The 26,659-nt window shown below is 43.9% G+C and overlaps 1 protein-coding gene across 2 annotated transcripts in view; it reads right to left on the bottom strand.

Annotated features, from left to right (window-relative positions):
* Window positions 1-26,659, bottom strand: part of MYO5B (myosin VB) — a 148,928-nt gene that overhangs the window by 56,730 nt on the left and 65,539 nt on the right. For both annotated transcript variants that reach the window (XM_061450482.1, XM_061450483.1), the window contains exons 11-17: window positions 22,440-22,521; window positions 20,741-20,881; window positions 13,611-13,733; window positions 12,281-12,364; window positions 7,021-7,170; window positions 6,793-6,890; window positions 2,356-2,442 (exon numbers count right to left, since the gene is read on the bottom strand). In XM_061450482.1, the coding sequence (XP_061306466.1) occupies window positions 2,356-2,442; window positions 6,793-6,890; window positions 7,021-7,170; window positions 12,281-12,364; window positions 13,611-13,733; window positions 20,741-20,881; window positions 22,440-22,521 (765 nt within the window). The remainder of the gene's footprint in view (window positions 1-2,355; window positions 2,443-6,792; window positions 6,891-7,020; window positions 7,171-12,280; window positions 12,365-13,610; window positions 13,734-20,740; window positions 20,882-22,439; window positions 22,522-26,659) is intronic.

Below are 26,659 nucleotides of genomic sequence, written 5' to 3'. Positions count from 1 at the left end.
GAACTAAAACATCTATTACGTTTCCCACAGAATAAGATCCTGTGGAAGCAGCTTTTGCCAAGCTGGTTTATAAAACCAATTCAAATATACAGATTATTCAGAATCTTTCAATGATGCTGTCCAACTCCTGCTTTCTCAAGACAGGAACTTTATGACCAAGGAGGGCGAAGCACTACCAGAACCCAAAGCAAGTATCTTATTTAGCACAGAGCTGTTCCTGTTCCCAATTATTTTCTAGAAACATAAAAAAAAAAAGCAAAACCAAAACTCTGCCCTTGAAGCACCCCAAATACTGAACTAGTGAAGGTTATTCTGAAAAGCTGAAATAGCTTATTTGCACCCTTTTTTTTTCCCCTGGAGGAAGGACGAAATCTGATGAGTTACAGTGATAGAAGATTTCTGTATTCTTAGTATCTCGAGACAAAGACCTCATAACCAAAAGCAAGCAAACAGAGCTGAAAGCATCACTTTTGAGTTTTTCACGATGGAGTGGGCTTCACATCAGTCAATTATTTGTCATAAATAGATCTTGGCTGGCCTGCAAGTGCTGCAGTGGTTTCTCTCATCTGTTCCCTTTCCCCAGTCACTAATTATATATCAATTTTAGAGCTGTAGGGCCTAAACCACAGAGTTAAGTGAGCAGAGGTGGGAAAAGGCTGCAAGTTTGTAGGAAAATTATGAATGGGGAGGTACAGGTTCTCCCTGCAGCTATGCTAAGACCAGCAGCAAAAGCCATGGACAGCCCCCAGAGCAGAGCTCCTCAGTCCTCCCCTGGGATGCACTGCTGCAGAGCCAGGAGCCCAGACTGCACCTGGGAGCTTGAGTACTTGCTTGGTGAGCACAAAACTGCCTTTCTGTGGCCTCCTCCAAATGAAACCAGGGCTGTTTCCCTGCTTTAGGGCTTTTACTGCAAGAGGACAGACAGATTTGTTCCTGCAGCGACTTTAACAAAGAAGAAAATAAAAGATCCAACCCATGGGCTGATTTTTAATTCCTCTCTGTGGCTTACAGATCATGAAATTTAAGAGCAAGTTTTTATTAGTTACTTCCACAAAAGCCTTGAAGACTTTAGAGATGGGGTGGTGCTGGGTCCCCTAACTCCCATGGAGGACCCAAATCTCTACGTACCTCTTCCACCCTCCTGTACTGACAGAGGAGAGAGAAAACTGTTCTGTGGAACAACTGATTTAATTTTTTCCTTCCTGAACCTGAGCTCAGCAGTTTTGGTGGGTTTTGAACTCACCAGTTTCTGCCTGTCCATGGAGGTCACTGCCCAACAGAGGTTAAATGCATCAGACCCACTTCACCTTATCACGCAGGAGTCACCATCAGTTGTTACTGTTGTTTGCTGCCTTGCAGAAGATGTGAGTAACCAATAAGGCAGCACACTCCTCCCCAAAATCCGGGACAGGGAGTTTCTCATGGTGTTCAGCATCACGCTTAGCTGACTCTTTACGGAGCATATTTATAACTCCTTTGTTCCATAAAAAAAGGCTGATGGCTATGCTGACATTAACACAAAGCTGCTTGGCACTAGAATGCAATTGATGCATTTTTAGAATTATTTGCCCTTGTCATCTTCAAGGCTTATTTATAGTTTATGTTTTCTGATTTATGAGGCCCTAAAAACCTCTTCTGAATTTCATACCATAATCAGCAAGAGCCATGCCACTCATAACCTTTCCTTTTTAAGATGCAGGTGTTTGAAGCCCAGTATGCTTCGGATGTGCGGTGTGAAAGTCTGTGATAGTAACTTGCAACCCTATTTTCTTTCTCTGTAAGTATAATCAAATTCCTTTTTTTTGATGAAATTACTATTGCAGCATGGGGGAAAAAAAAGGAAAGTAAACTGTACAATGCAAGGAGCTTTTATATGGGGAGCTTCAGGCAAGCAGGGTAACACTTGCTTCAAAGCAAGAGGAGTGCAGAGGATATAGAGCCGCTGCTTTGCTACTTGCTGTCCACTTCCATATGGGATCAAAGCTGAATTCCTGTATCTGCCATGTACCAGAATTTTCAGAGATTTCACCACAGCAAATTACTCCTCAGGACCAAACTGAATGGATCAGATGAAACACTGGACACAAGAACACACCTAGGGCAGCCTCACTTTGCAGCTCATCACTTGGTAATGAATGTCTTTCATTTGAGGAGCTCACAACCTAATGGGGGTTTTGCAAAATGAAAGAATAAAGAAAAAAGGCAAGAATCTATCTTGGACATAAACCAACTAAATAAAACCCTGTTTGTCCTGAAAAAATGGTGTCTTCTGCTCCCTTCCTTGCCCCAGACAAGGGACTTGCTGAGGAAAGCACACCAGCAGCACACCACCACACTGAACTCCAACCACAGTACCTGGATGGGAAGCCAGCTGCACTGATGCGGATTGTCTCCAGCACTCCACAAGCTCTCAGCTGCTGCACCACTCTCTTTGAATCAAACCTGCAATTATATTTAGGGTAGAGATTAACATAATGAGAAGGAATCCATAGTGTCAACCCATCTGATGGCAACTCCCCTTTAGAGACAGGGATTAGGTTCCAATTTGTGGACAAAAGCTCTGCTCTTGTTATTAGTATAGGGGCTGAAGAAACACGGAGATCCATGGATAGCTTTTGTCCATAGCCATTCCCTTGCAAACTTTAGTATAGCCACAAATCCCATGCCTTGCTTCGGGAACAGGTTGCACAAACGTCATTCGTTTCCCCTCCATGTCACAAGATGCTGTGCTTTTCAAGTGCAACAGACCTTCCTATTGCCCTATTACCAATGCCAAGTGGTGCTCCTGGGACAAGATGACAATCTGTTGCAATTAGTCTCTACATCTGTAATCTACCCACATACATAAAACAACACAACTACAATGAAGAAGGGAAGCATCTACCCTATCACAAGCTGCCTGATGAAACAGGCAGTATTACTTTTGCAGCTATAAGGGCCACAACATATTTCCAGGAAAAAAAAAAAGTCAAATTCAACGGCAAAATAAATCTGATATATTAGATTCCATAACAAAACCGAGTAATTAACAAGTCTCATGGATTTGGAAACCTTATGCTTACCAAGAACAGTGGTGCTCATGCTCCAGGCTAAGGGCTTTGGTAGGCATCATGTGGATATTCAAGCTATCTCTCCTCTCAGCTGTCTGCCCTCCTCTTTTCAGCTGGCACTATCCCTTAAAATGGCATCTCATTTCCATCAGCAATTGGTGCTGAAAATGTTCATGCCAACTTCCAGCTGAACACCCGCACTGTGCTCTCTCTGGTTCCTGGCATGAACCCACTTTCAGATCAATCTATCTCTGCACAGAACGAGTCCAGGTACCAGCATTTTCCACTGCTTCTCCCTCCCTTCCACCCCTGACAGCAAATGCACAAAGAGGTCCCAGCTCTTCAGCTTGAGACACTGGACCCTGGAAGAGGTCGTTGGATCAAGCCTGGACTCATATGATGCAGATGTCCATAGCTGTGTTAGGTCTCCAGAACAAGGCAAGGAACAAAAGCTTCTCAGGTACCTGTTTGTCCCTTCCTGAAAGCCCAAAGTCTTTACACCTGCAGGTCAAGATTTCATGAATAATTCTGTTTGGCTCTTGCTGTGCAAAAGAAGCATAAGAAATAGTCTCCTGCTGCTTTGTGCATCTTTAAATTCCCTGGGCCTGTCAAGTCTGCATCAAGTTATTCACTACAACACCATAAACACGATGCAGGATGGAAAAATCAGCCTTGACTGTCACTCACTTCAAGGAATAATCCACAAGGGAACAATTTCCATAACAATGTGTAATAAACAGGACTGGCAGATGGATGGCAAGCTTCAGTCCTGGAAGATCCCAGGGAAATCTACACTGTACACAAGGGGAACTTTCTGCAGTGTGGTCAAGCCTTGCTGAGTGCAGGTGAAATGCAGGAACCAGAGTGGCTGCAGTCATTTATCAGCATGGAAAGCCAGGACTCTTTCTAGCAACAACTCCAGCTACAGGCTTAGGCTGAAATAAGGGGCATAAAAGCAAGAAAACACGCATTATTATGAAGTCCTTTTCCTTGCCATGGGAAGTAGAAGCAGCTGGCAGTTTGTTTTTGGCTTGGAAACCCAAGTAAGAGATCACAAACCCTGCCCGAAATAGAATTTGGAAGAAAAACTGTCAAAGTTACAGCTGAAGTCAGGCATTCCCCTCACACATCTCTCTCTGAAGTCTTCTCCATGAGGGATCAACCTCAGATGCAGCCTGCGGTTAGACACAGCAAATATGATCGTGTGGTGCCAATGCTTCCTCCAGGCTGGAAGCCTTACACTTCTCACCCCCCTAAGAAACAAACCTGACATTTGCACCAAGATGTAAAGTAGGAGTGAGAGCAATGCAGAGTGCAGTCTACCTCCCATGTCCAAAAGCTGAGGCAGCTAGATTGTCCCCATAGAGAAAAAGTTTTTCCTCATCTCCAGTCTGAGTATAAGCATAACATAATGTGTCAATTTGTGGCCATTGACTCCTGTCCTACCATCAAACACCACTGTATGATAGCCCCTCTAAATACTGGAAGGCTGCTGTTAGGTCCCTTGTCTTCTCCAGGCTAAACATCTCATTTTAATGTAATGAAATGTAATGTTCTTGTAAGATGAAAAATGTTGGTTTAGGAAGAGGAAAAGGTCTGTGTTTTTTCAATGAACAATGAACATAACAGAGTGTTCTACATGCTACAAGATACCACTTCACTGCTAACCCAAAGCAGTGCCACTGATGCTCCATTTCACTAATGCCTCCTGACACTGTGTGTTTTTCAGTACAAGTGCCTCTGAAATGCAGACTCCTTTACAGCCATCCCATTATTCTCCAGACCTGTATGAGTTTTACATATAAGCAAATAGACTCTATTTGAGCCACGTTAAGGATACAAATTCCTCAAGCCAGTGGCAGCAAGATCGACACTGACCAAGATTTTCTGCTGAGGGAGGAAGAAATAATCTCTTGCACAAAAAATCCCAGCATAAGACACCTTAACCAGTTTCTTCCAGTTTGTAGATGGGGATGCTCAACCCAAAGCACCCTCCTGTTGTTTCCAGCCCAATGTGACTCCTGCAGTGCTGCTGGCTGTGCAGACACCTGCATGCTACTCCTCCACAACCATTCTTGTGTCTGTTTTGATTTGCCCTCTGTTCCCAAAATCCCAAACTTTGACAACTCAGATATTTGCCAGATTAGGAGCACCACATTGGACTGAGGCATCACTCAGACTGCAACCAGAGACACACAGAATTATCTTCATGGTATTTGCTACCCATAACACCTTAGGAGTACTTCATTTAGGTAATTATTGCATCTTGACAACCAGGAGCTTGCACATTTATAAAACCATGTTAACTGTATCCTGAGCATCACATGGAAAACTGAACTACAAAGTTTAAGGCAAAGAAGTGAAGATGGATGGGCTGAAAGTAGAGCCAAGCAGAGACATGGAATCTTGGAAACACCCTTTGGGAAGGTGAAGCCATTTCAACATGAAGAGCATCTACTACACCTTCACTACAGAAAAGTTAGAAAACACTTTAGTGCTTTATCTAAAGGAAGCAGCCAAACAAAATTGTAATCCTGAATTTCACAGAATTATAGAATCATAAAATTTCATTTAAATTGACAACCTCTGCTATAGGCAACAAAGCGATTGAGGCCCTAAGCACCTCCAGTACCTACAAAATGGTACATGAAATAGATAAAAGAAACCCCACAGAAACTGCTGCCCCAGACAGCCAACAAAGCCTTCTCCACAGCTGTTAACTAATCATCTGATGAATCAGTTAAATGTAAGTCAGTTCCTGAATGTTTCCTGACCATTAATACTCTTTGCTTTTCTGTTTGCAGGGGAAGAACAGTCAAGCTGGGGAAGCTTCCTGGGGCATACATATCCACCATCATATCATGACCAAGGCCAAACCCATTTACGGATGCTTTGCCCTCCTTTGCAAGATATTGTCAGAGCCATCTCTGCACTCGAAGGTAGCTGCATGCTCACCAGGAGCACTGAAACTACATTGGATCAGCTGGAGAACACTGCCTCCCTGCTTATGGGTTACAATTATAACTGCTTTCTTAAATGTCACCACCTGCAGTTTATGCCAGAGCCTTTAAAGGACATCACAACGACATCTACAAGGCCCCTGCACACTAATAGCCAAGCCTTTTTAGAGTTAAAGGCAACAAAATTGGGTACTAGTACATTATCAAGATGTCAAATAAGGCTAACAGCTACTTGCTTACAACATCCACAGCTTGCCTTACATCTCTAAACTACAGTGACCGAGTCTGGCTGTTTGCTTCAGCGGTTCACCCAACTGGAAACCTGCCTGAAGTTGATAAAGCCAGCTCTTTACTTTTTCCACATTTATTTTTGAAGTACCAAGACATTTCTATTCATTTTACAAGCCATTTTGCAAGCATAGTACTTACCTCCACTTTTTCATTTCTTTCTGTGCTACTTTTCATTGTTTAAATAGTCATAGTTATGTAAGTTGAAGTGATTCCAAGTTGAAATTTTATAAAGACCCTACCACTGCAAAGCAAGGATGCTCAGTATTAGCAGAGTGTATCTGTGAATTTGTAGGACCTGCATAAGTTTTTATTTCAGGGACACAAAAAACCCACAATGAAAGCAAAGAGAAGTGACTCCAGCAATCTCCAAGGGCCTTCTAGTATAGGAACAATCTTACAAGGGGGAAAATCTCTTTAGCAAGAGGAAAAGTCCAAAGCACACTCTGTTGCTATAATGCTGAACACATTTGCTTGTCTGGAAGCCCACTTACTTGAAGGACAGCTTCTCATCGTTGGGCTTGATACAGCGCACGTAGTGTGGGGTGGTGGCATTCAGGGTCTCCATGAGTAAATGCAGTGAGTTGCGGAACTGAAAGATAAAACCAACAGATTTTATTTATCTCTTCTTCAAATTGAAGAAGTAAGATCTTCACTGCAATGATGTACCTGGATCCCCTCATTTCTCTGCCATCGACTGACCCACTCAAATCATACGTTACCTGGTGCCCCACTGTTTTCTTGTGCTCCTTATTGGCAGCTTTGATGGCTGGTCTGGCAGAACGGACACTGACTTTGGGTATTTCCTTTCTCACAGAAGTGGTGGATGCAGCATCCTTCTCATCTTGGAATAAGTCTGCTACCATCTGATACTAAAACAAAAGACAATGTTTGAGCACCTCTGGTGCTGTTCTTTCTTGAGTGAACCCACCCAAGACGCACTGCTCCAGTTATTTTTCATCCATTTTAAAACAGAAAGAGGAAAAAGAGCAGTAAATTGAAAGCAAGAAACATTTTCCACATAAGTCACGTCACCAGGAACATGAACCATTCTGTTTTGTACTTCATCAAAGCTTGAAAGATGCACATTAAATCAAACAAGAAAAAAGGAAGTAAAAAGAGGATGGTTAGCTCCAAGGCTGGATTGCTGAAGTATTGTTCAAGGCACCAAGTCTCCTGAATGTGAGGTGATGCTTGCTCCTAGGCTTTGTTTCAAAGCAGTCATACAGTCCTGACCACAGCAGGGACACATGTCCCTGCAGTGGGGTCTCTACGTGCAGGCAGGCAGGAGCCTGCTCCCACCACAACCACAGAAGCCCTCTTCTTTTCAAAACAATTAAGAGACGCCAGCACTTCCTAACTAATCACCTGCATTCAGCATGAATGAGCAAGGTGACAGCAGGACCGCTGTTCTGAAGCCCTGGAAGCACTGCATTTAGCTCCTCAGATCCCTGAAGTCTGGGATTCCTGGCAAGCCAGCAGCAACATTTCCACTTCATGAATGGGAGAACAGGTGAGCTGGCAAATCCAGTTAGTGCTGTTTGGGTTTTGAGGGGAACTGGTGTACTAAATAAGTCACAACCTCGTCTGTTTAGCAAGGATGTTAAATTTCGCATCTTGGATCCAGCTATGCACCCACACTGCTGCCAAGCTCCTGCCAAGCTGCACTTACATCCAGACAGCAAATTCTTCAATAAAAGAATTTTCTTCAAGGAAAAACCACTGTCACCAAGTGGGATTTCACTTGTCACAAAGCTGAGCTGGGCTCCAGCCTGGTGACACTGCCAAAGCACCCGTGATGCTGCCCCAGGACCACACACACCACCAGCAATGCCCACTCTGGAGCATGGGAGAAGGCATCAACATCGCACTTCACTTGTCCACACAAAAACACTGGCACAAGGCAGCAGCTCACTGCAGGTTGCTCTTGCCTCCATCCCAGACTCACCTAAAAGCCAAACTTAGTTGTATATCCATTAAGCACACCATTAAGAAGAAAGCAGGGGTTTAACACTATGTACACATTAACAGGCAGCTCCGTGCTATAAAGGGCTGCCTGGCTCCCTGCCACATCCCTGGACTAAGACAGGAACATTTCCAGCCCCAGTCTCACAGGCTGTTCATACAGCTTGCTAGCACAGCAGCCTAAATACCTCTGTGGAAAGGAAACTCTTTGCATTACACTAGATAATCGCTCACAGGCTCCAGGACAGCACCTGCTCAGGTTCTCCTTCATACTCACTATTTGTATCATTGTCTCTGCAGCTCACTCATCTCCTACCAGAATTAGAGGTTCAAACCTTCTTTGCCTAACCCTGTATCCTCTCCCCCAAAAAGCTATCCTCACAGCTGTATTTCAATGACATGTCACTGTCTTTGACTCCTTCAAACACAGGATGCCTGCATGGCAAAATGCTTAATGCTGGAAGACCTCCAACACAGGCTCCACTTTACTATCTCATGCTTGACAAAGCGGTAAAATCCTCAGCTATAATTTCAGGTTTCAAAATATCTTCTCAATACACAGCTAGGCGTGCCATCCACTCCTTCATTCACCTGCTATTCATAACAGCACTGCTTGCTCTTGCACAAACACTCAGGAAGAACCTCAGAAGTGAGCTTTCAGCTTGTGTAATGCAAAAAAAAAATGGTGTAACCGAGATGGTCTTTAGCAGCCCAGCATTTATTCCACAGATGCTGGGGGATAAGAAAGGACAGATCCCTTTTTCCCAGCTGGTGGAGTCAAAAGCATTGGATCACTTATTTGTAATTACAGAGAACTGGGACATAATAACTTCACAGCATGCCTGTATGCTTTTAGTCAGTGTTCAAATCAGTCTCTTTAATTCAAAGAACATCAACTCTCAACTGTTTTAGCTGACCAGCACTAACAAAACTAATTGGCTTCTTTATAAAGTCCCTTTCACCACCTTGTTGATGGCAGTGACTGCATTCTAATTAGCAGAAGGCAATTCTGCCTTGGTGGGAGTGCTTCTTCAATGATGCACTTGCTGAGAGAAGTGTTTAAGTCCTTGACTTGTTAAATTGAGTGTTCCCCCTTGCCCTGTGTATCACTTTATTGGGAACATAAAGAAGAATGCAGTTAATACTGCATGCAGGCCTGATCCTGAGTACAGGACAAAGTCTTCATGGCACAGCCTTTTGCAACACGAACTTAAGTTCTAATCCAGCTGGCACATTTGAGCAGCAGACTCAGTGCCGGCACTGCTGCTTGTTTTGGTTCAGAGAAACCAGGTTGCTTTTTACAGCCAAAGAAAACAAACATATCTATCTGTTTATACTGGTGGAGAGCACATGGCAGGTGAGAAGCAAAGCAATCAGGATAATTGAATCCACCAGCCAGCGGGGCTAGAGAAAGCAAGAGCAGAGGATTAGGTTTGGGAAGCTTTGAATGGGGAGGGTGACGATGCTCCTACCACAAGAAGCATTGCTCTTCCTCCCTGGAAGGAAGGCACAGCATCAGCACAGGCTGACAACAGCCGTTGCTCCCAGGTCACTAAAGAAATGCCTCAAAGGCAGATAGTTCATCAGACTATCACCCAAATGTTCTCAGAGCCAAGTGTATTTGAGAGTGTTCTAGGCTGGATCACAGTGGAGATGCTGGTGTCACCTACAGAGCCACCGCTGTGCATTCACAAGGTCCTAACACCTTATTCCAAGGCACATTAGCTTAGTTTGCAGGCCAGGTAAACCCAAATATTTGGTTCTGAGGCATACACATTAATGGCTTTTTAGGTCAAGAAAACCAGTGGCAAGGAGCAGGGTTTTGAGGTTTTTTGCTATTGAACCGAAGCCCAGCCTGCTCTGATACTGTATTATGCTCCCTGCATAAGAGAGACAACAATTTCAGCTTTTATTTATGCATTTATTTATGCATTTATTTACTTTGAGCAAGAAGTTAGAGGTGGCACCATCCCTACCACTCTGCAACCCACTAGTCCCGTGAGTTACATCTCTGCACCTATGGGGAGAAGTCTAACTGAAAACCCTATCACTGCCTGCTCTGCAGCACTACCTCCAACAGCAAGTTCAGCACTTGCTAAATAATTCATCATACAGCATCAATTATTCCTGCAGGTTACCTGGTGTTTTTAATAAGCTCTAATCATGCCCGGTTTTCACCCTGGGGGAACTGGGAGCTTCCTGAACACAAAGAACTCTTGATTTGGGCATTATTAAAGCCCAGCTTCACAGTTATTAGACTCACAACTACCCCCACGGATGAGAAAATTGCACCTCTTGCCATCTTCATATGAATTCACTGCTGAGATGCAAGGCAAGCCACTGATGACACTCAAGTCCTTTCCCATTCTCCTCTCTCTTACCTTGGTCAGGAAAAAACTCCTGCTTAAAATGCTCCTAAAAATAATACTTCCTCCATCTCCCCATATCACACTTACTTACGGTGGCATTTGTAAGGTCACAGCCAGCACTAAACCCAAGGGAGGGTGGCATAAAGAAGAGATATCTGTATGCACAACACATCTGCTGCGGCACACAGGGGGAGATTCACAATTTGTAATGAAAAAAAAGGTAATGCAAGTTAATGAAGTGGCCCATGGTGGGGAAGCTTTGAGATGGTTTGGAGAAAAGCAGATATATTCCTTCGCTACACCACACATAAGGTCTGGTGGAAATAAAGGTGCCTAGAGTCATGCAGTCTCAATTTTGGCTGCTGAATGGAGTGTTGGGTTTTGCAGGGCTGGTTTTCATACTGACTCCTTAAGGGTTAAGGCCATTTTAAGTCTCGACTCATTAACTGACAATGAAAGACTCAAGGTGGCAGGAAGGAACTTTTGGTCTGGTTTTAAACAACAAGGACTTGTCGTTAAAACCTTAGATGTCAGTTATTGATGCTTTTAACCCAACCCACCCAAATGCAGACAGAGCACCCAAGTGCTCATGGCAAAGAATAGCGCAGTAGCAGAAGCCAGTATAAAATCTGCTAGTCTTCAGCTTGAAGCCCACTTGCCAAGGGCTCATTTACTACAGGCATAACCCATGCCAAAGCCTGCAGAACCCCACAGCTTCTGCTTTTCTGCTTCCAACAGCCTGCAGAGCTCATGGCCCTCAGGACTAAGGGAGACTAAACCCCATGTGCCAAAAAGCTCTTCACCAGGAGAGCTGGTTTTCAAGGTCAGTCAATAAATCTTGTTTGGTACCCAATGTACGACGTGTTGACAACTTGTACAATACTCAGGAGAGGAGAAGTACATGGCACAAAATCTTGTAATACAAGAGTGGCAGCAAACATGACCATCAGTGTGTTAATTTGTTAATATTATATATTGGCAGCAGTGTCAAATAGCTGTACAGCAGCTGGAATGTCTGGAGTTGCACTGGATTTCCATCATTGTATGTTAACCCTATTTTTGCACCCTAATTATTAAAATAACTAAAAGTCACAGGGCCAAGTATGATGGACTACAGCCAAGGAGAACAGCCATTTTCATACAGAAGGTTGGTAGGGTCAGCAACACTACCCACAATATACAAACTACACTGCTTAAGTGGCTTTTAATCCAAGAACACCTTCAGTGCCAGGTGTTGGGTGGGAAGCGCTGAGTAGGAGTTAAATTGAATTTACTATGTCCCAAAACTAGCTGTTCCTAGTTTTGTTCCTGACCAAAAAAAGAAGAGGATCAGCAGGTTTGGAAAAGATTCATGTGATGCATCTTGACAGCATACCAACACGTCTCATCCAACAAGGTGCGGGAGAGCAGAGGACCAAGCACATCCACACCTGGGCACAACCACAGCCCCCAGCTCCCTCCCATCACTCCTCCACACCCCACTCCTTTGCCTCGTGTGATGCTGTTAGTAGCTGGAGACACCTACGTGTTCACATACATAGCATGCTGTGACATGGCATGGGAATGAATGTATGAAGCACATGCACTGGAAAGAAGCAGTGTCAATTTAGCTCCAACCAAGACCACTACCCCAACTTGTGCCTTTTACCTTGCTGGCTTTCAGGATGTTGATCTGTTCCTCATACACAGTGTCCCTGTTCTTCTCCAGAAATCCCTCACTCTGGTATTCCACCTAGCAGGAGACAAAGGAAGAAGCGCAGAGGTTAAAGTCCAGCCACACAAGGACAAATACCTATAACTGCACCCCTACCGTCAGGAGTTAAGACCTGAAAGACCTGAAAGAGAGAAAGAAGGGGGACCAGCTGGAATTTAAAGGTCACTCTTTATCAAAGAAAGTGAATCTGAATGAAAGCAAACTCCTCACAGACTGTTCCTTAGTCATTAGACTGCTCTATATGGGACCCAACTGCACTTCCATGGCAACCAGGAGTAAAAATGCAAAGATTATCAATACCTCTACATGCTCTTTTGTTCATTCCTGAATGCCTTGTAAGCTGATCAATAAATATAACAAAAATGCCCTGGCTATGCCTCTTGTTTCTGAAATTGCTGAGGGTTGGGATGCAAAGGAAGGATTTAGAAAGGACATAAGAAAATCTTGTTTTTTGCATTCAAAGTTGACTAAAATAACTCACACACATACACAAAAAAGGGGGAAAACTTGCAAAGATATATTGCTTATGAATGATGCATGTGCAAAATCACATGTTTAAGGAAAGGTATTGACCTTTGCCATGAAAAGTGCTGCTTGCATTCAGAGCAGACCCGGTTAGGAGAAGCCCCTGCACAGATCAGAACTCCTGCATGTCATCTGGCTCCTTGAACACATCGCCAGGTTGTTCTTATGTTTCCCTTTCTAACAGAGGTGTTCCGGACAACTGCGACCCCTTAAGATTATTTGCTGTGAAGGACACTTGTCACATCAGGGATTCAGTGAAGCTGGAGCCCATGGACAAGATGCTACAGCACCGGACACTGGGATTTAGAGTCCTACAGCTGGCATCTTGTCCCTCAGAAGGGTGGGATCAGCCCAGGGTCACCTCTTATGCACTCCTCCCCACCATGCCTTGCTGATGCTCACAGCTCCTGCTCTTCAGAAGTAATTCCCTTTTCCAATACACTTTCATCAAGCTGCCCTTATAGAAACCCATTTTGTTGCAGCTTTGAGAAAGAGGATTTTTCTCTCCTCTAGAAAGCACTGTTTAAAGCTTAGTGCGATAGTTTGGAGCCTGAAGTCCTCCAAGCTGATCTAGATTTGAGCACCGAACCGAGATTACTGGCAGCCAGGCATCCCTATCACCAAGAAGCAGCTCACTGGTGCTACAGACTAATTTTCCTTCACAAGGCTCTTTCTTCCCATCCAGTCATTTCCCATTTCTGCATTCACGTCCCAGAACACACGACATGCACCCGGTTACCTTATCAGCAAAGTGCAGGACAATGAAGGAGGTGTTGGACATCCGCGGCTTCTGGAAGTGCTGGCTGTTGGCGTGCCGGTCATACAGCTTCTGAGCCCAGTTCTGGTCAGTGCCTTTGGGAACCTGAATGGAGAGAAAATGGACCAAAAATGTCATGGTCAGGCATGCAGAGGAGGTGCAAGGAGATTTTGGAAGAGCCCTCTTTGGGGGTGCATGTAATCCATGTGGGCTACAGGAATATTTGAGAAACAAAGTCCATCCCCCAGCACTCAGAGCACCAGCTGTTTTATTTTCATGTATATTCTTAAAATCATAGAATAGAATTATGGAAGAGTTCAGGTTGGTTTGAAAAGACCTGTAAGAAAATCAAGTCCAAGTTCCAAGACCATAGAGTTCTTGTTAAGCACAGTAAAAATTCATTTCCAGTGAAAACCACCCAAATGCTGGTTCTGCTCCAACAGCCAGAATAGCTCTTGTGAGGGGGGAGGGGGAAATAAAAAAAAAAGATTGAAGAAGTGTTTTTGCAATTAATTTACACTAATTGCTCAGGCAGTAATATTACTTTTTTAAAATGCAATTTTTGGTGACCAAATAGTTCCACAAACAGCCACTTGAGACAACACACAAGAGGGTTGTGTTTTATTTCATTAAAAATAATGATAACAAAATTATAATTTCAAAATATTAAAATAAAAATAATAATAAAATTATTATTCTTAAGAAACTTCTGTCTCTTAGGAGGCTTGGGAGTTCATTTGGACACATTAACCCCAGTTGCACATAGTGTTGGCATTAATTCAGCAAGGAAATGAATGACTTTTCATCAATCAGCAGTTATAAGTAGGGTTTGAGCTCATGTTCCTACTCAGCACCTGCAGGTTTTACCCACTAAATAACCACAAGATTCCTCAGTTAATGCAAGATAGGGGAGTGGAGACAAAATAATCATTTGGGTTTCTTCTATTATTTTTTAAGTCCATACAGCTGTATAGCAGCAGAGGAGGCCATGGGGATGCTGCGAGGGCTGGAGCAGCTCTGCTCTGGAGCCAGGCTGAGAGACCTGGGCTGGGGCAGCCTGGAGAAGAGAAGGCTCCTGAAGGGGAGACCTGAGAGCAGCTCCAGTGCCTGAAGGGGCTGCAGGAAAGCTGGAGAGGGGCTTGGGACAAGGGATGTAGGGACAGGCCAAGGGGAAGTCCAGATACATTTTTACAGTTAGGATCTGTAGAAGCAGAGATAAATAAAAAGCTGTGGGGAGGAAAGTGAGGCAGCTTTCCCATGTCCCATGTTGTAGTATGGGAACAGTTTGGATGTTGCATTTTGGACTCCTTCTAGCAGTGTCTATGGAAGAGCAGGATGGAGTAGCCTTGACTGGAAGGAGTTGCCCCATCCCTGCCAGCATTCAAAGCCAGGTTGGATGGGGCTTGGAGCAGTCTGGTCTAGTGACAGGGGGTTGGAACTGGATGAGCTTTAAGGTCCCTTCCAACCCAAACCAGTCTGGGATTCGTTGATTCTGTAACAATGTATTGTAACTTTTGATACCCTTATGATTACACTTCCCATAATGACTTACTTTTTTAGGGTGTATTTCTGTCCCTCTCTGCTAACCAGCTAAAACCCCCAAAGCGTTCCAAAAAAACATAAGGGTATTTGGGGAAAACAGCTTTGCTGTAAATAACTTGTTTTGTACTTTTCCAGCACAACCAGTTTGCCACAAAGCAAAACTCTTGAAAACTGAGGGAAACAAGGAGAGAAATTGTTGCAGTTGAGGGGTAAGGACCACAGTTAATGGGGTTTGTCTGCATCTCTCCATCCACAGCAGGAGGCACAGACTGGTGGACCCACCATCACTGTCAACAGGACAGCAATGGTCACACACACATATAATTTCTAACAAAAAATAGCTGACTGGATTATTTAGGTAAGAAAAAGAGAAGAGTCAGAAAAAAAGTGTTAGGCAATATTTAAAATTAGACAGGACAAAGCCTGGAAACCACAGAATAATTGTGCAGAGTCAGGGAAGGCTCTGGATCATCCATCAGGTCTTTACATAGACCTTTATATGAAAACTGACATGGGAAACAGGGGCAGCAAACAGAAGGAAAACTTGAGACAGATAAGGACTATTTTCTAATGCTGCTTTGAAACAGCCTTTGATTTCATGACAGCAAACCAAAGCACACCAGAAAGGTTCTGGACACAGTGACAAGCATCTCCCACCCCCATTAAGTGGAAGAAATGGCTGAATTAAATGAAGCAGCAACTCCTGCAAGCCCTGTTATCACAGATGTATTTATATTTGACAGTTCTAAGTGTAGCCGGTTATGGATACACATGGAAATAGCACAAAACTATATATAAACATTAAAAGGCATTTAGATAGGCAATTCAATTATTCTAATTCTGTGCAGTTCTATTGTACAGAATTGCTATGCAACAGACGTGTGTTTATGACATTTTATAAATGCAGATGAGTTTCTTTTCATCAGCTGTAGTATTTCATATTTATATGTAAAAAGCATCCTTTCTGGTGCTATCATTAGCTGTGTACTGCTCAAGACCGAGCTGGAGGTGCAGAGCAAGAGTACCACAGTCACCTGAGCTGCCAGATGCTTATTTAAGAGATGAACTTCAAAGGCATCACTCCTGCCTCCCAGAAAGAGAGGTTCACCATACCGACACCACTCCCTGCTCACCGTTGTGCAGCCTGGGTATTTTTAGCTGCCTGAGAAGAACCTGATAGGGACTAAGTCCTCGGGATAAAAGCTAACAGGGCCATTACCTGTACTACTTTAACAGTTTTTGGTATTGGTTTGGCAGTTTAAGGCCGCTGGAGAAGTTATTTAGAGACTATCTCATTAGTGCAAGACCTTTTTTAAGGGATGGGGAAGAGAAACCAACTGATTTGCAAGTATTGCACGGAAATCTCTAAATGGGAAAAACCTTAGAGTAGTAGTTTCACAAGGTCACCTCTTCCGCTCGTCCGCCCTCACCACCCTTGTGCCCATTACTGTGTAAAATTGATCAGGCAGCGCAATCCCAGCCAGTGTCACCTCCCATCTCCAAATGCTGTCTCCTGACCTCTGAGCTGCCAGGACCTTCTGCAACTGAAATCATACAACCCCAGACTGGTTTGGGTTGAAAGAGACAATCTCAAAGCTCATCCAGCTCCAACCCCTGCCATGGGCAGGGACACCTTCCACTAGAGCAGGGTGCTCCAAGTCCCTGTGTCCAACCTGGCCTTGAACTCTGCCAGGGATGGGGCAGTCACAAATTCTTTGGGCAGTCTGCTCCAGTGCCTCACTACCCTCACAATAATTTCTTCCCTATATCTAACCTAAATCTCCCCTAAATTGAACCTACCCAGCTGAGCCAGCATCAGCCCCCCAGGCTCAAGTCCACTGCTTTTGTATCAGAAACACCCCAGGGTCAAGAACCCACCATGACCACCACACAGCTCAGGAGATATTTGGGATTGCATGGATTGAAGAGCGAGACTCCCTCCACCATCACCTCCAACAGAAGGACAATTAACTGGATAAAAGAAACAAAGGTCAATTCTGACCTAATCATCTGAAACACAGTAGGAGCTATTTGTATTTTATTTCTTTTCTCATTATTCCATTGTATGTTAAATCCTGAAGAGAGCCTGGGCTTCATCCACGCTCCAGAGACATGTTCCGCTGCAAGTGATGTGTCTGACTTTTAAGTCACAAAAGCTGACAGCGTGACGTAGATGATGTTATTCTGCCTTTGAATGCCTGAAAGGAAAGCCCAGAGGTCCAATCTCCGTGTATCTGCTCATGGAGCTGAAATCCCCCAGACAGGACAGGGCAGCACAGGAAGGCAGCGTGCCGATTTCTAGTGTTTAAAAACCTAACTATTCCAGACAAGGAAAACACATTTGCTTAAACACCCAAAGTTCACAGCAATGCGCAGAGAAAAGCAGGATGGAAAACCAGTCTGCTAGAAGCAGACCTCAGTGTTTCTGGCAGTTGACAGAAGGACACAGGAAAGGTTAAAGAGCACCTTTTGAAAATACACTTGGCACATTAACAGCGTAACACGATGGCAATGTGCCATAAAACACAGAACCACAAGAGAGTTCAAGAATATGAGAGAGCTTATGCCTTTGGTTAGACACATCCCCCTTTGGCATCCTTGAGGGTCACATCACCCCTCAGCAGAAAGAATTTCACTGAGGTCCCTAATAAATCTTGGATAACAATGATTATCCAAGATTATACCGTGATTAACATATCAGGCCTTCCAACCAGCCCATTCTTAATCAAACCCTTTTAGATGCACATCATGCTAATGAAAATCTTTTTCAGTAGTTTTTCCATTTCCACTCCCATCCCAACAGCATAGGCCAAAGCAAGAAAGCAGCCAGGCAGCAAGACACCTTATGGAGAAACCTGGACATCCACAGCAGCTTCTGACTGTACTCCCTAATGGCACTTGGGAAGCATACAGAAAGCAAGCAGCACTCCAACAGAGCAAGTAGTTTAAGCCTGAAAAGCAGAATACCTCATCCAGCTTTGACACAGTGATTTGACTTCATTATTTAGAGGATTTTCAACTTCCATTGAGGATAATTTACACCTCTTAAAAAAAAAAAATTAAAAAATCAACCTGTCTGGTCCTGTTCTTCTCTAAGCAGTGACAAGACTCTCATATGACTTTTGTTAGCTGTACTGCTCCAGCATGTAGCCAACCACCCCCTCCCCAATCTCACATTAAAGACTTAAAGAAAGCCATACTGTGAAGGAAGAACATTAGCGACAAACCCTCCACTTTTGCGCTAATGTTTCATTATGTTGCCAGGACCCCCTCGATGCCCATTTCGAGTCCTGCAGTATATTTATCTGCCACTGAATGTGCTAACAAGATGACTTAAAATTACCCTATTGTGGTCTTGTGCCTGTCATGGCCAGCTCTCCCCAAGACGTGAAACACTGCTGGGGGGTAAAGATTTTCATCCATAAACTGTTGCTTTCGGCTGACAGGCTTTGCTGAAATTTTCATAAAGCTGGAAAACACTTCCAGGTTATTACAAAAGAGACTACTACAGGGCCTGTAATAAAAGCCTGTGACTAATGACAGCATTCCCACTGACAGGTAAATACCCAGATAATTGGCATTTGATGGGGTGCAGGGAATAGGTCTTGTGTTTCATTCTTTTAGACAAAAGAACCCCAAAACATGGAGGAAAACAGTAGTACTAGGCGTATCTACAGCAAAGTTGCCCATATTACTGTTGATGCATAGGAGCTGCTCCGACTAATGCCATGTCATCAGCAGCAACCAGTGCCAGGTGCTTTGTAGAGGAGCAAAGAGTATTATTAGTCAATATGGCATGAGAGAAACTTTACAATACCCAGGAGCTTGTTATCGCCTTAAGAATTTATCAGGATTAAAAGAACAGAGACCAAATGAAATAGTGCCGAGTATCAAGCACTATCTGACCTCCTTCTGAGCCAGCACTGGGTAAGATGCTATTTTTAAGGGCATGGAATTAAGTTTAATTTTTTCTCATTTTTAAGGAGTTTTCATAAGACTAGATTTGAAAATCAGCCCTAGGTATTGCAGAGACACCCAGAATGCCTGTACCTCAGATGAGGTCTGAGCATGGGACATGCAGGTTGGGACAGCCCTGTCATGCCTGGGACTGGAGTCTTGCCACTTGGAGAGAGCAGCTGCTTGACATGTCACCTGCCTTCCAGACAAGGCCAGGTCACACATCTCCTTAAATCCCAATAGGGACACTAGTCTAAATAATGGATCCAAAAATCTTTCCCTCTGATGCAGTGTGACACTCATGCTCTTGGGCCACAGGACCTGTCCCATACCCATGGATCTCACCGACCCAGCAAGAGTTCAGTCTGTCCTTCTTATCACCTTGGCTATCCTGGTAAAGGGGCCCTTCCCTGCTTCAGCTGTCCCATCAATCCCTGCCTCACCCTTCCCTGCACTTGTTCAAAAATGTTTAAAACCCTCCCACAATCAGTAGGACACTTCCTGACACAGAATCAGAGTCTCAACAGAAACTCTTCCCAAAGACAACTTGTTGAATGCACCACAGCAAAACCAGTCTGAGGCTTCACAAGGCACCCACATCCAGCAAGAAAGCCCTTCCACCAGGCTATTCTAAGCCTTAAAGAGGCTCAGTTCATGGTTGAATGGGTCAAGCTTCAACTTCTAGCTACTGCACACTAGGGTGCTTTGTGTCAAAGGGTCTGAAAACCCTCCCACTGTCTGACTTACACCCACTCATGCAGCACTTCAGTTTCTTTATCCTCAGCATCACAATGTTTTATATGTTTTATAGATTTGGTAACACTCTCTCTGGTATTTCCTCATTATCATTGTTGAGCATAGAACAGAACCAGACGAGACATAAACTGCCCTTTTCATCACAGCATCACATTGAGTTTTCCTGTTGAGATGATGATACCTAAAGACTCTGGACTTTCCACCTACTCTTCAAACCAAAGATCTTCAAAACAGGCATCCCACCTTCCAAAGAAAATCTCCCATCTTCCATTTCTTTTCATAAATAGATTTGATAATTCATAGCTGAACAAGGAATGAGTGAGTCCAACCTTTCTTATGGATTCTCATGAAAGTTTGTGGTTCTGGCCTCATTTCTCAACTTTCTGGCAAGATTAAATTTAGGCTAGTATGAGAGAGAGAGATTGAGTAAAATAAGGCAAACTACCCTCCCAACATCACTAGTATCTGAAGCCTGCATGTTAAAGGCAGCTAACTTTACCCAAAATAGCTACCACAAGAGGACTCAGGTTTCCTTTGAGACAAAATCAGATTGGAGACAGGGAGCTCCTGGATAACACTGAAGGAATCAAAAGTCAAAGCAATGACTATTCCTAAGTACAGCCAGGCCAGAAACATGAGTTCTAGCAACACATGGTGAGATCAGGTACCCAGGTTGGTAGCAAATGTCTGCCATGGAGGGTCTTAATGGTCCTAAAGCAAAAAATACCAAGAGCCTACCCCAGCAATGCATGTGAAAGGAGATATTTACTCTCTTGCAAGCTACCACAGGTTGAAGCCCATTCTTCATCTTTTGTAGAAATAAAAATGCCAGTGAAAAGGTAGGTGGTCCTCTTTACCTTGCACTCTTCATCCAGCAGGTCCAAGATACCAAGTTTTGCCTCTATAAGATCTATGCAGGGTTGGTTATCGTAGAAGTCTATGAGAGTCCAAGGGATTCCTTCCTTCATGTACTCTTCTTGTTCCAGCTTAAACACATGCTGAGAATGGAAAAACAGCAGTTACTGACTGTGACTCCAGCCAACACAGCACCAGCAACTTCCCCATTCACCCACGCCTCCCTGATGGAGTATTCTGTCAGGACATCCAGATGTCATAGAAGCTTTAGATGCCCTCACGTACAGCTTTGTATAGGCTCTGCCATTTACTCAATCTAGCTGCTGGCAAGGAAAATAAAAGCATTACACTAGGAAACCACAGGACAGGAGAAAACAGAAAGTTTTTAAATGACTTTCAGTAAAAAACAACAATATCAGTACATCTGGGTGCAAGCCATATATTGAAATGGCAACGATGTATGTAACTCTTGGGCTGACAAAGATCTCTCTCTCCCTTAGTGCTCTGCTGATTAACACTAATGACCTGCAGCAGGTTCACAAGCTGGGAGAGTGCATGTGCCTCTATCTCTGAGCAGAGCTTCACAAAGAGCATCCATCATCCTACAAGGGATATCAGCAGCAGCATCTGACTCAGGAACACTTCTATTGCAGATTCTTGTTTTAAGGAAAAAAAAAAAGTAAAAAAAAATTAAAACTCCTTGCCTGGCTTCTGTATCTGCACAAGCAGATAAATTGTCTGTAGCTATTTCTGAGATACCCTAAGCATATTAAAAAATGATTTTTCAAACGCACTTTTGTCTTCAAAGATAGCTTTTAAAAATCTCTTCAAACATGTCATCTCAGAGTTTGAATTAATAAGCTTCAGAAGTGATAGCTGGACATACTGAGTAAGATATGAATAGTGCAAATACAGTCCATAATTTACTTTTCATTTTTAGCAGCAGCAGCGATCTGATAAATTAGATATACTGGAAATGTTCATGTCCATGCATATGATACAGTTTCAAAGTGCCAAACTACTCTGGAGTACTTAGCTGCTCATATTTAACAATTTTTCCTTTGTATCCTGAAACTAGTAGTACTTTTTTTTTCCCTGCTGACAACAAAAAGCAGGTGACAACCCCTTCCTGGTTTCACTCCCAGTGCAAGTAAGTGCTTTTATCTAACAAAATAGAATAATCTCTGTTTTTTGTGAGGCAATTTCAAGTGAAAAACAGGGAGTGTGTCCAATCCTACTATTTAATACAGAGCTTTTGTTGCAGAGGTTTAAGCCACACTTAATGGGCAGGTTTCCACCCATACTTTTTCTCACACTGGAAAACTGGACTCAGCACAAGAGCAGCCAGGCTTTGGTTTAGGACTGAAACTACACCAAAAAAAAAAAAGAGAGAGAGAAAAAAAGAAAAATTGGCAAACTATCTACTTATTCAAAACCATCACTGAACCTCTGAGTAAACCATTTCAAGCCTGTTCCAGTATCAAGCTGAGCCACATTGTCAACTTGATATATTTAATGCAGCTGCAGTGTAAAATCATCACCTGTGAGACGATACCCCAAGGACTACACTCATGCTGTCCATGAGATATGGCAAGGCTGCAAGTAGATGCCATGAGGTAGAAGCAAACATACAATAATCCCACCTTAAGAAAATCCGTATTTTCTGCTAACTTTTATGGAACATTTCCCCGCTGATCTTACCAAGTTGAACTGCTGCTGGAGCTTCTCGTTGGCGTAGTTGATACAAAACTGCTCAAAGCTGTTCACTTCAAAAGTTTCAAACCTGCAAAGTGATGAATAAACCGGCATCAGGCGTTTCTTTGTCTCAAAACCTACTTTCCTCTGCAAGGGTGTCATATGCATGATGGGGAGCACCAGCTACTCAACCATCTCTTCGCATTCCTCCTATCCCAGATCCACACTTTACTCCTCATTCCCTGAAATGTCTATCTTTCCTTGCCACAACTCGAGGGATTTGAGAGGTCTCTCTCTCTCTGCGTAAATGAGGTATCTGGTACGACTGTAGCTTCCTGCCCATCAGGCAGAAGTGCTGTCTGGGATAAGAAATGTAACAGCCTCTCTCAGGGAAAAATATTCTGAAATATTAAGTCCAAGTATATTCCCTGCAAAGGTGATAAAGAAACAGTAGCTGCCGTCTTAAAAGACCAAACATGGTATTTTTAGCGCAATTCAACAGAGCAGAAAACCAAGGTATTAAATCCATAATTATAGCCTCCATATTGCATTCCTGACAGCATAAAAATTGGATACATGTAAGCAAGTGAATTCTGGAAAGCAGAGGGAAAAATAGTGCTTCCAGCTCCAATTTCAACACGTTCCTTAGGAGCTTGGTGTTGGCCTTGGTGATCCTCTCTTCACCAGCGCTTCCAAAGCTTCCCTTGTCAAAACATAATCCAAACCCTCCACAGGCCAACTCCAAACCGAGCTTGAAACTGGTTTCCTAGTCACAAATAGCAAAGAAAAATCTGCAGTTCTTACAGCACAAACTACAGGCAAGCAGCAGAGCACCAGCAGAGCCTCAGGGTGACAGAGGCTGAAGCACTTGAAGCCCAGGGACAGGCAGAGGGAGTTGGGTTTGTTCTTAAAAAAACAGGACCACCAGGAATTAATGTTATTTATATTTCTGTTTTCAAGGCACACTTGGAAGGGAGAGGAAAAAAGTCTTTGACACATGACTGTAAGGATTAAACTAAGGGAACAAGTGGCAAGGCTCCCTCTGCTTAAGAATAAGCTGCTGCAATGATAAATGAGCTTCAAAGTAATTGCTCAGGTAATAGGTGTTGTAAGAGCTGGCAGAACAGACTTAAAGCACTAAAAAAAATGAAGCCCTTTTCCCTTCCTTTCCCCCCCTTGCCCCTACAAACATAAATCAGTATTTCTGGGGACTACCGGGCTGTTATCCATGTGATGCAGCATTGTCAGGTGTTAATGCCCTCACCATACAAAATGCCTGGGCCCTTAAGGAAAGACAATGCAAAAATGCGGAAGAAAAAGGGGGAACAGGAGAAAGAATCCACTTTTGTGCTTTTATCAGCCACACAGTCCTGAAGAAACCCAGGAATGCTCCCCTCTCTGTCTGTGCCAGGGATGGCAATCCCACCAATCCCAGGCACAGCTACAGGTTGGGCAGAGAAGAGATTCAGAGCAGCCCAAGGAGAAGGACTTGGGGGTGTTGGTTGATGAGAAAATGAACATGAGCCGGCTTCAGTGTGCGCTCACAGCCCAGAAAGCAACCGTATCCTGGGCTGCATCAAAAGGAGCGTGACCAGCAGGTCGAAGGAGGTGATCCTGCCCCTCTGCTCTCGTGAGACCTCACCTGGAGCATTGTGTGCAGTTCTGGTGTCCTCAACATAAAAAGGACATGGAACTGTTGGAACAAGTCCAGAGGAGGCCACGAGGATGATCAGGGGACTGGAGCACCTCCTGTATGAAGATAGGCTGAGGAAGTTGGGGCTGTTCAGGCTGGAGAAGAGAAGGCTGCGTGGAGACCTCATAGCAGCCTTCCAGTATCTGAAGGGGGCCTATAGGGATGCTGGGGAGGGACTCTTCACTAGGGACTGCAGTGACAGGACAAGGGGTAACGGGTTCAAACTTAAACAGGGGAAGTTCAGATTGGATCTAAGGAGGAAATTCTTTCCTGTGAGGGTGGTGAGGCACTGGAATGGGTTGCCCAGGGAGGTTGTGAATGCTCCATCCCTGGCAGTGTTCAAGACCAGGCTGGACTAGGCCTTGGGTTGGCCTGGTTTAGTGCGAGGTGTCCCTGCGCATGGCAGGGGGGTTGGAACTGGATGATCTTAAGGTCCTTTCCAATCCTAACTGTTCTATGATTCTGTGATTCTATGACGTTGTACCTGGAGCCAGTGTAGCCCGTGCCAAGCAGAGGATGCTCAATTCTTCCCCATCCCACAGGAACTGAGCTTTACAATCTTTAATGTAACAAGATCTGGTGTATGGGACCAACAAATGTTTGATATAAACGCATGACCAGAGCCTCAGTGATTAGCATGTCCTGAAAGAGCTCCTGCTATGATTGATCTTGGTTGTATGGCCATTGCATAATGAGGATCACTGCCTTCATCTCTTGTAACTAAAGGTACACAACCTTCCCAGGACTCTTTGGAAATACCAACACCTGCAGGTTCATGATCAGAGGAACAGGGCAAGAAAAGCTTTAATTGGAACAGAGATGAAAAGGCAATGGTGAGCTAGGTGGAAATACCCAAGAGTGGCAGTACAAGAGAGAAAGATAGCAGAGTGGAAACTCTTTCGACTTCAGAGACAGCAGGTGTGATTTATGGACCCTCTCAGCGGGTGCTGGTCAGGGGCAGAGCAGCTTTACTACATCAACTCCAAGGGAGATCATGTGAAATAGCTAATTAAAGGATTCTGCCAGTGCAATTTGCTAACTGATGGAGCAGACCTGTCGCTAGCTTCATGTATGCACTCACCAGGAGGTCCTACCTGCCCAGAGTGACTGCACTGACATGACATCCTAATGGGAAAAGCAAACAAATGGCTGTTTGGTTTCTAATCCTTTCAGTGCACCATACCTTGGTGTATTAAATAAGCTTATTCATGACTCCAAACCATCCCTGTGGCTTCCAAGAAGGCACATCATCAGCAGGTACGAGGCGACAAATACCACATTTTGGCTTTTCTCCTATTCTCTATTCTGCTGTGCAACTAGTATACCCTAAATCCACTGCAGCATCAGGGTTTATGCTAAAATATTTAAAGTTCATAAATAAGTCCAGCATACAGCTGGCCATGTGGGTGTTCACACTTCACATGGCAAACAGAGGGAAAACAAGTTATCCCACTCAAGTCCAGGAATGCCACATGAATTCACTCTTCAGATTTCAGTATTGCTACTATAGCAAATAGCATGCTTTCAAATAAATACAATAAAGGCTTTTAATGCTTCACCCTCTCACCTCAATGTTAGAAGAGAATAAAGAAGTCGAGCATTAGAGATTTAGGAAATAAACCCAATCATCTCTGCACCTCTGGCTTGGCTCCTGTCTCTAAAAATCCCACTTATGGGGACAGCTGGGGCAGCTGTTTCCCAGCTGCAACACTGGGACAGAGGTGCTTTGGGAATGTCAGAGACATGTGGTGAAGGCTACTCGCAGGATCCTGCCTTTCTAGCTTAATTTCTCTCTCAGAGGAAAAACAGACATGGGGGGAGGGGGAAGTCCAATATTTAGCAGAATGCATTAAAACTCCCAAATTACTGAGTCTAGGGAATGACATGACCTTCAAGGACTGCAGAGAGCCAGGCTGTCAGCACCTAAAACCCCTGAGTTGTGAAATACTCGGTATTCAGACAGCCCTACCCCTTTATGAAAGGGATTTAAGAGCTCTTTAAGATTTAAGATTAAGATTTAAGAGCTCTTTAAGAGCTTGGGCTCACACACCAGCATTATGGGCTGAAGCATGGACACCCTCCTCCAGCAAACCTGCTTCTTTTGATAGGACCTGCAGGTCCTGGAGGAAAAGAAGCCCTCCTGTACCCTGCATTGACAGGAGTGCTGTAAAAGCGTCTCTGGACGTGATGCACCAAGGACCTGCATTTGAGGCATGTTTTTCTTCCACACTAACAGGTTTTCAAGCCCTGCTTAATCTTTCATGAGTGTTACATCCTCAAGTCTCCTTCAGGTTTCTGAAAGACTGATCTGATTTTCTCACTCAGACATCTAGTTTTCTGCTGTGACCCACTATCGGCTGCATGGCTTCATCCCAAAGCTTGCTTTATGACACTCCAGCCTGTAGAAATCTTCATCTGTAGGGACATTGATGAGAAACAGCTTTTCCATCTCATACAGCCTTTGAACCAGACTGTGCCAATCCCATCTCATTATTTAACATCTTCCAGGTCCTGTGTTATCTATTGAAGAGAG

The sequence above is a fragment of the Pezoporus flaviventris genome, unplaced genomic scaffold, assembly GCF_033815535.1.
Source record: "Pezoporus flaviventris isolate CSIRO_AGI_PZ_B2104156 unplaced genomic scaffold, CSIRO_AGI_Pfla_v1 ptg000010l, whole genome shotgun sequence".
NCBI lineage: Eukaryota > Metazoa > Chordata > Aves > Psittaciformes > Psittacidae > Pezoporus > Pezoporus flaviventris.
The sequence above is the reverse complement of the archived record's forward strand: the minus strand, read 5'-3'. Positions and strand labels throughout refer to the sequence as shown.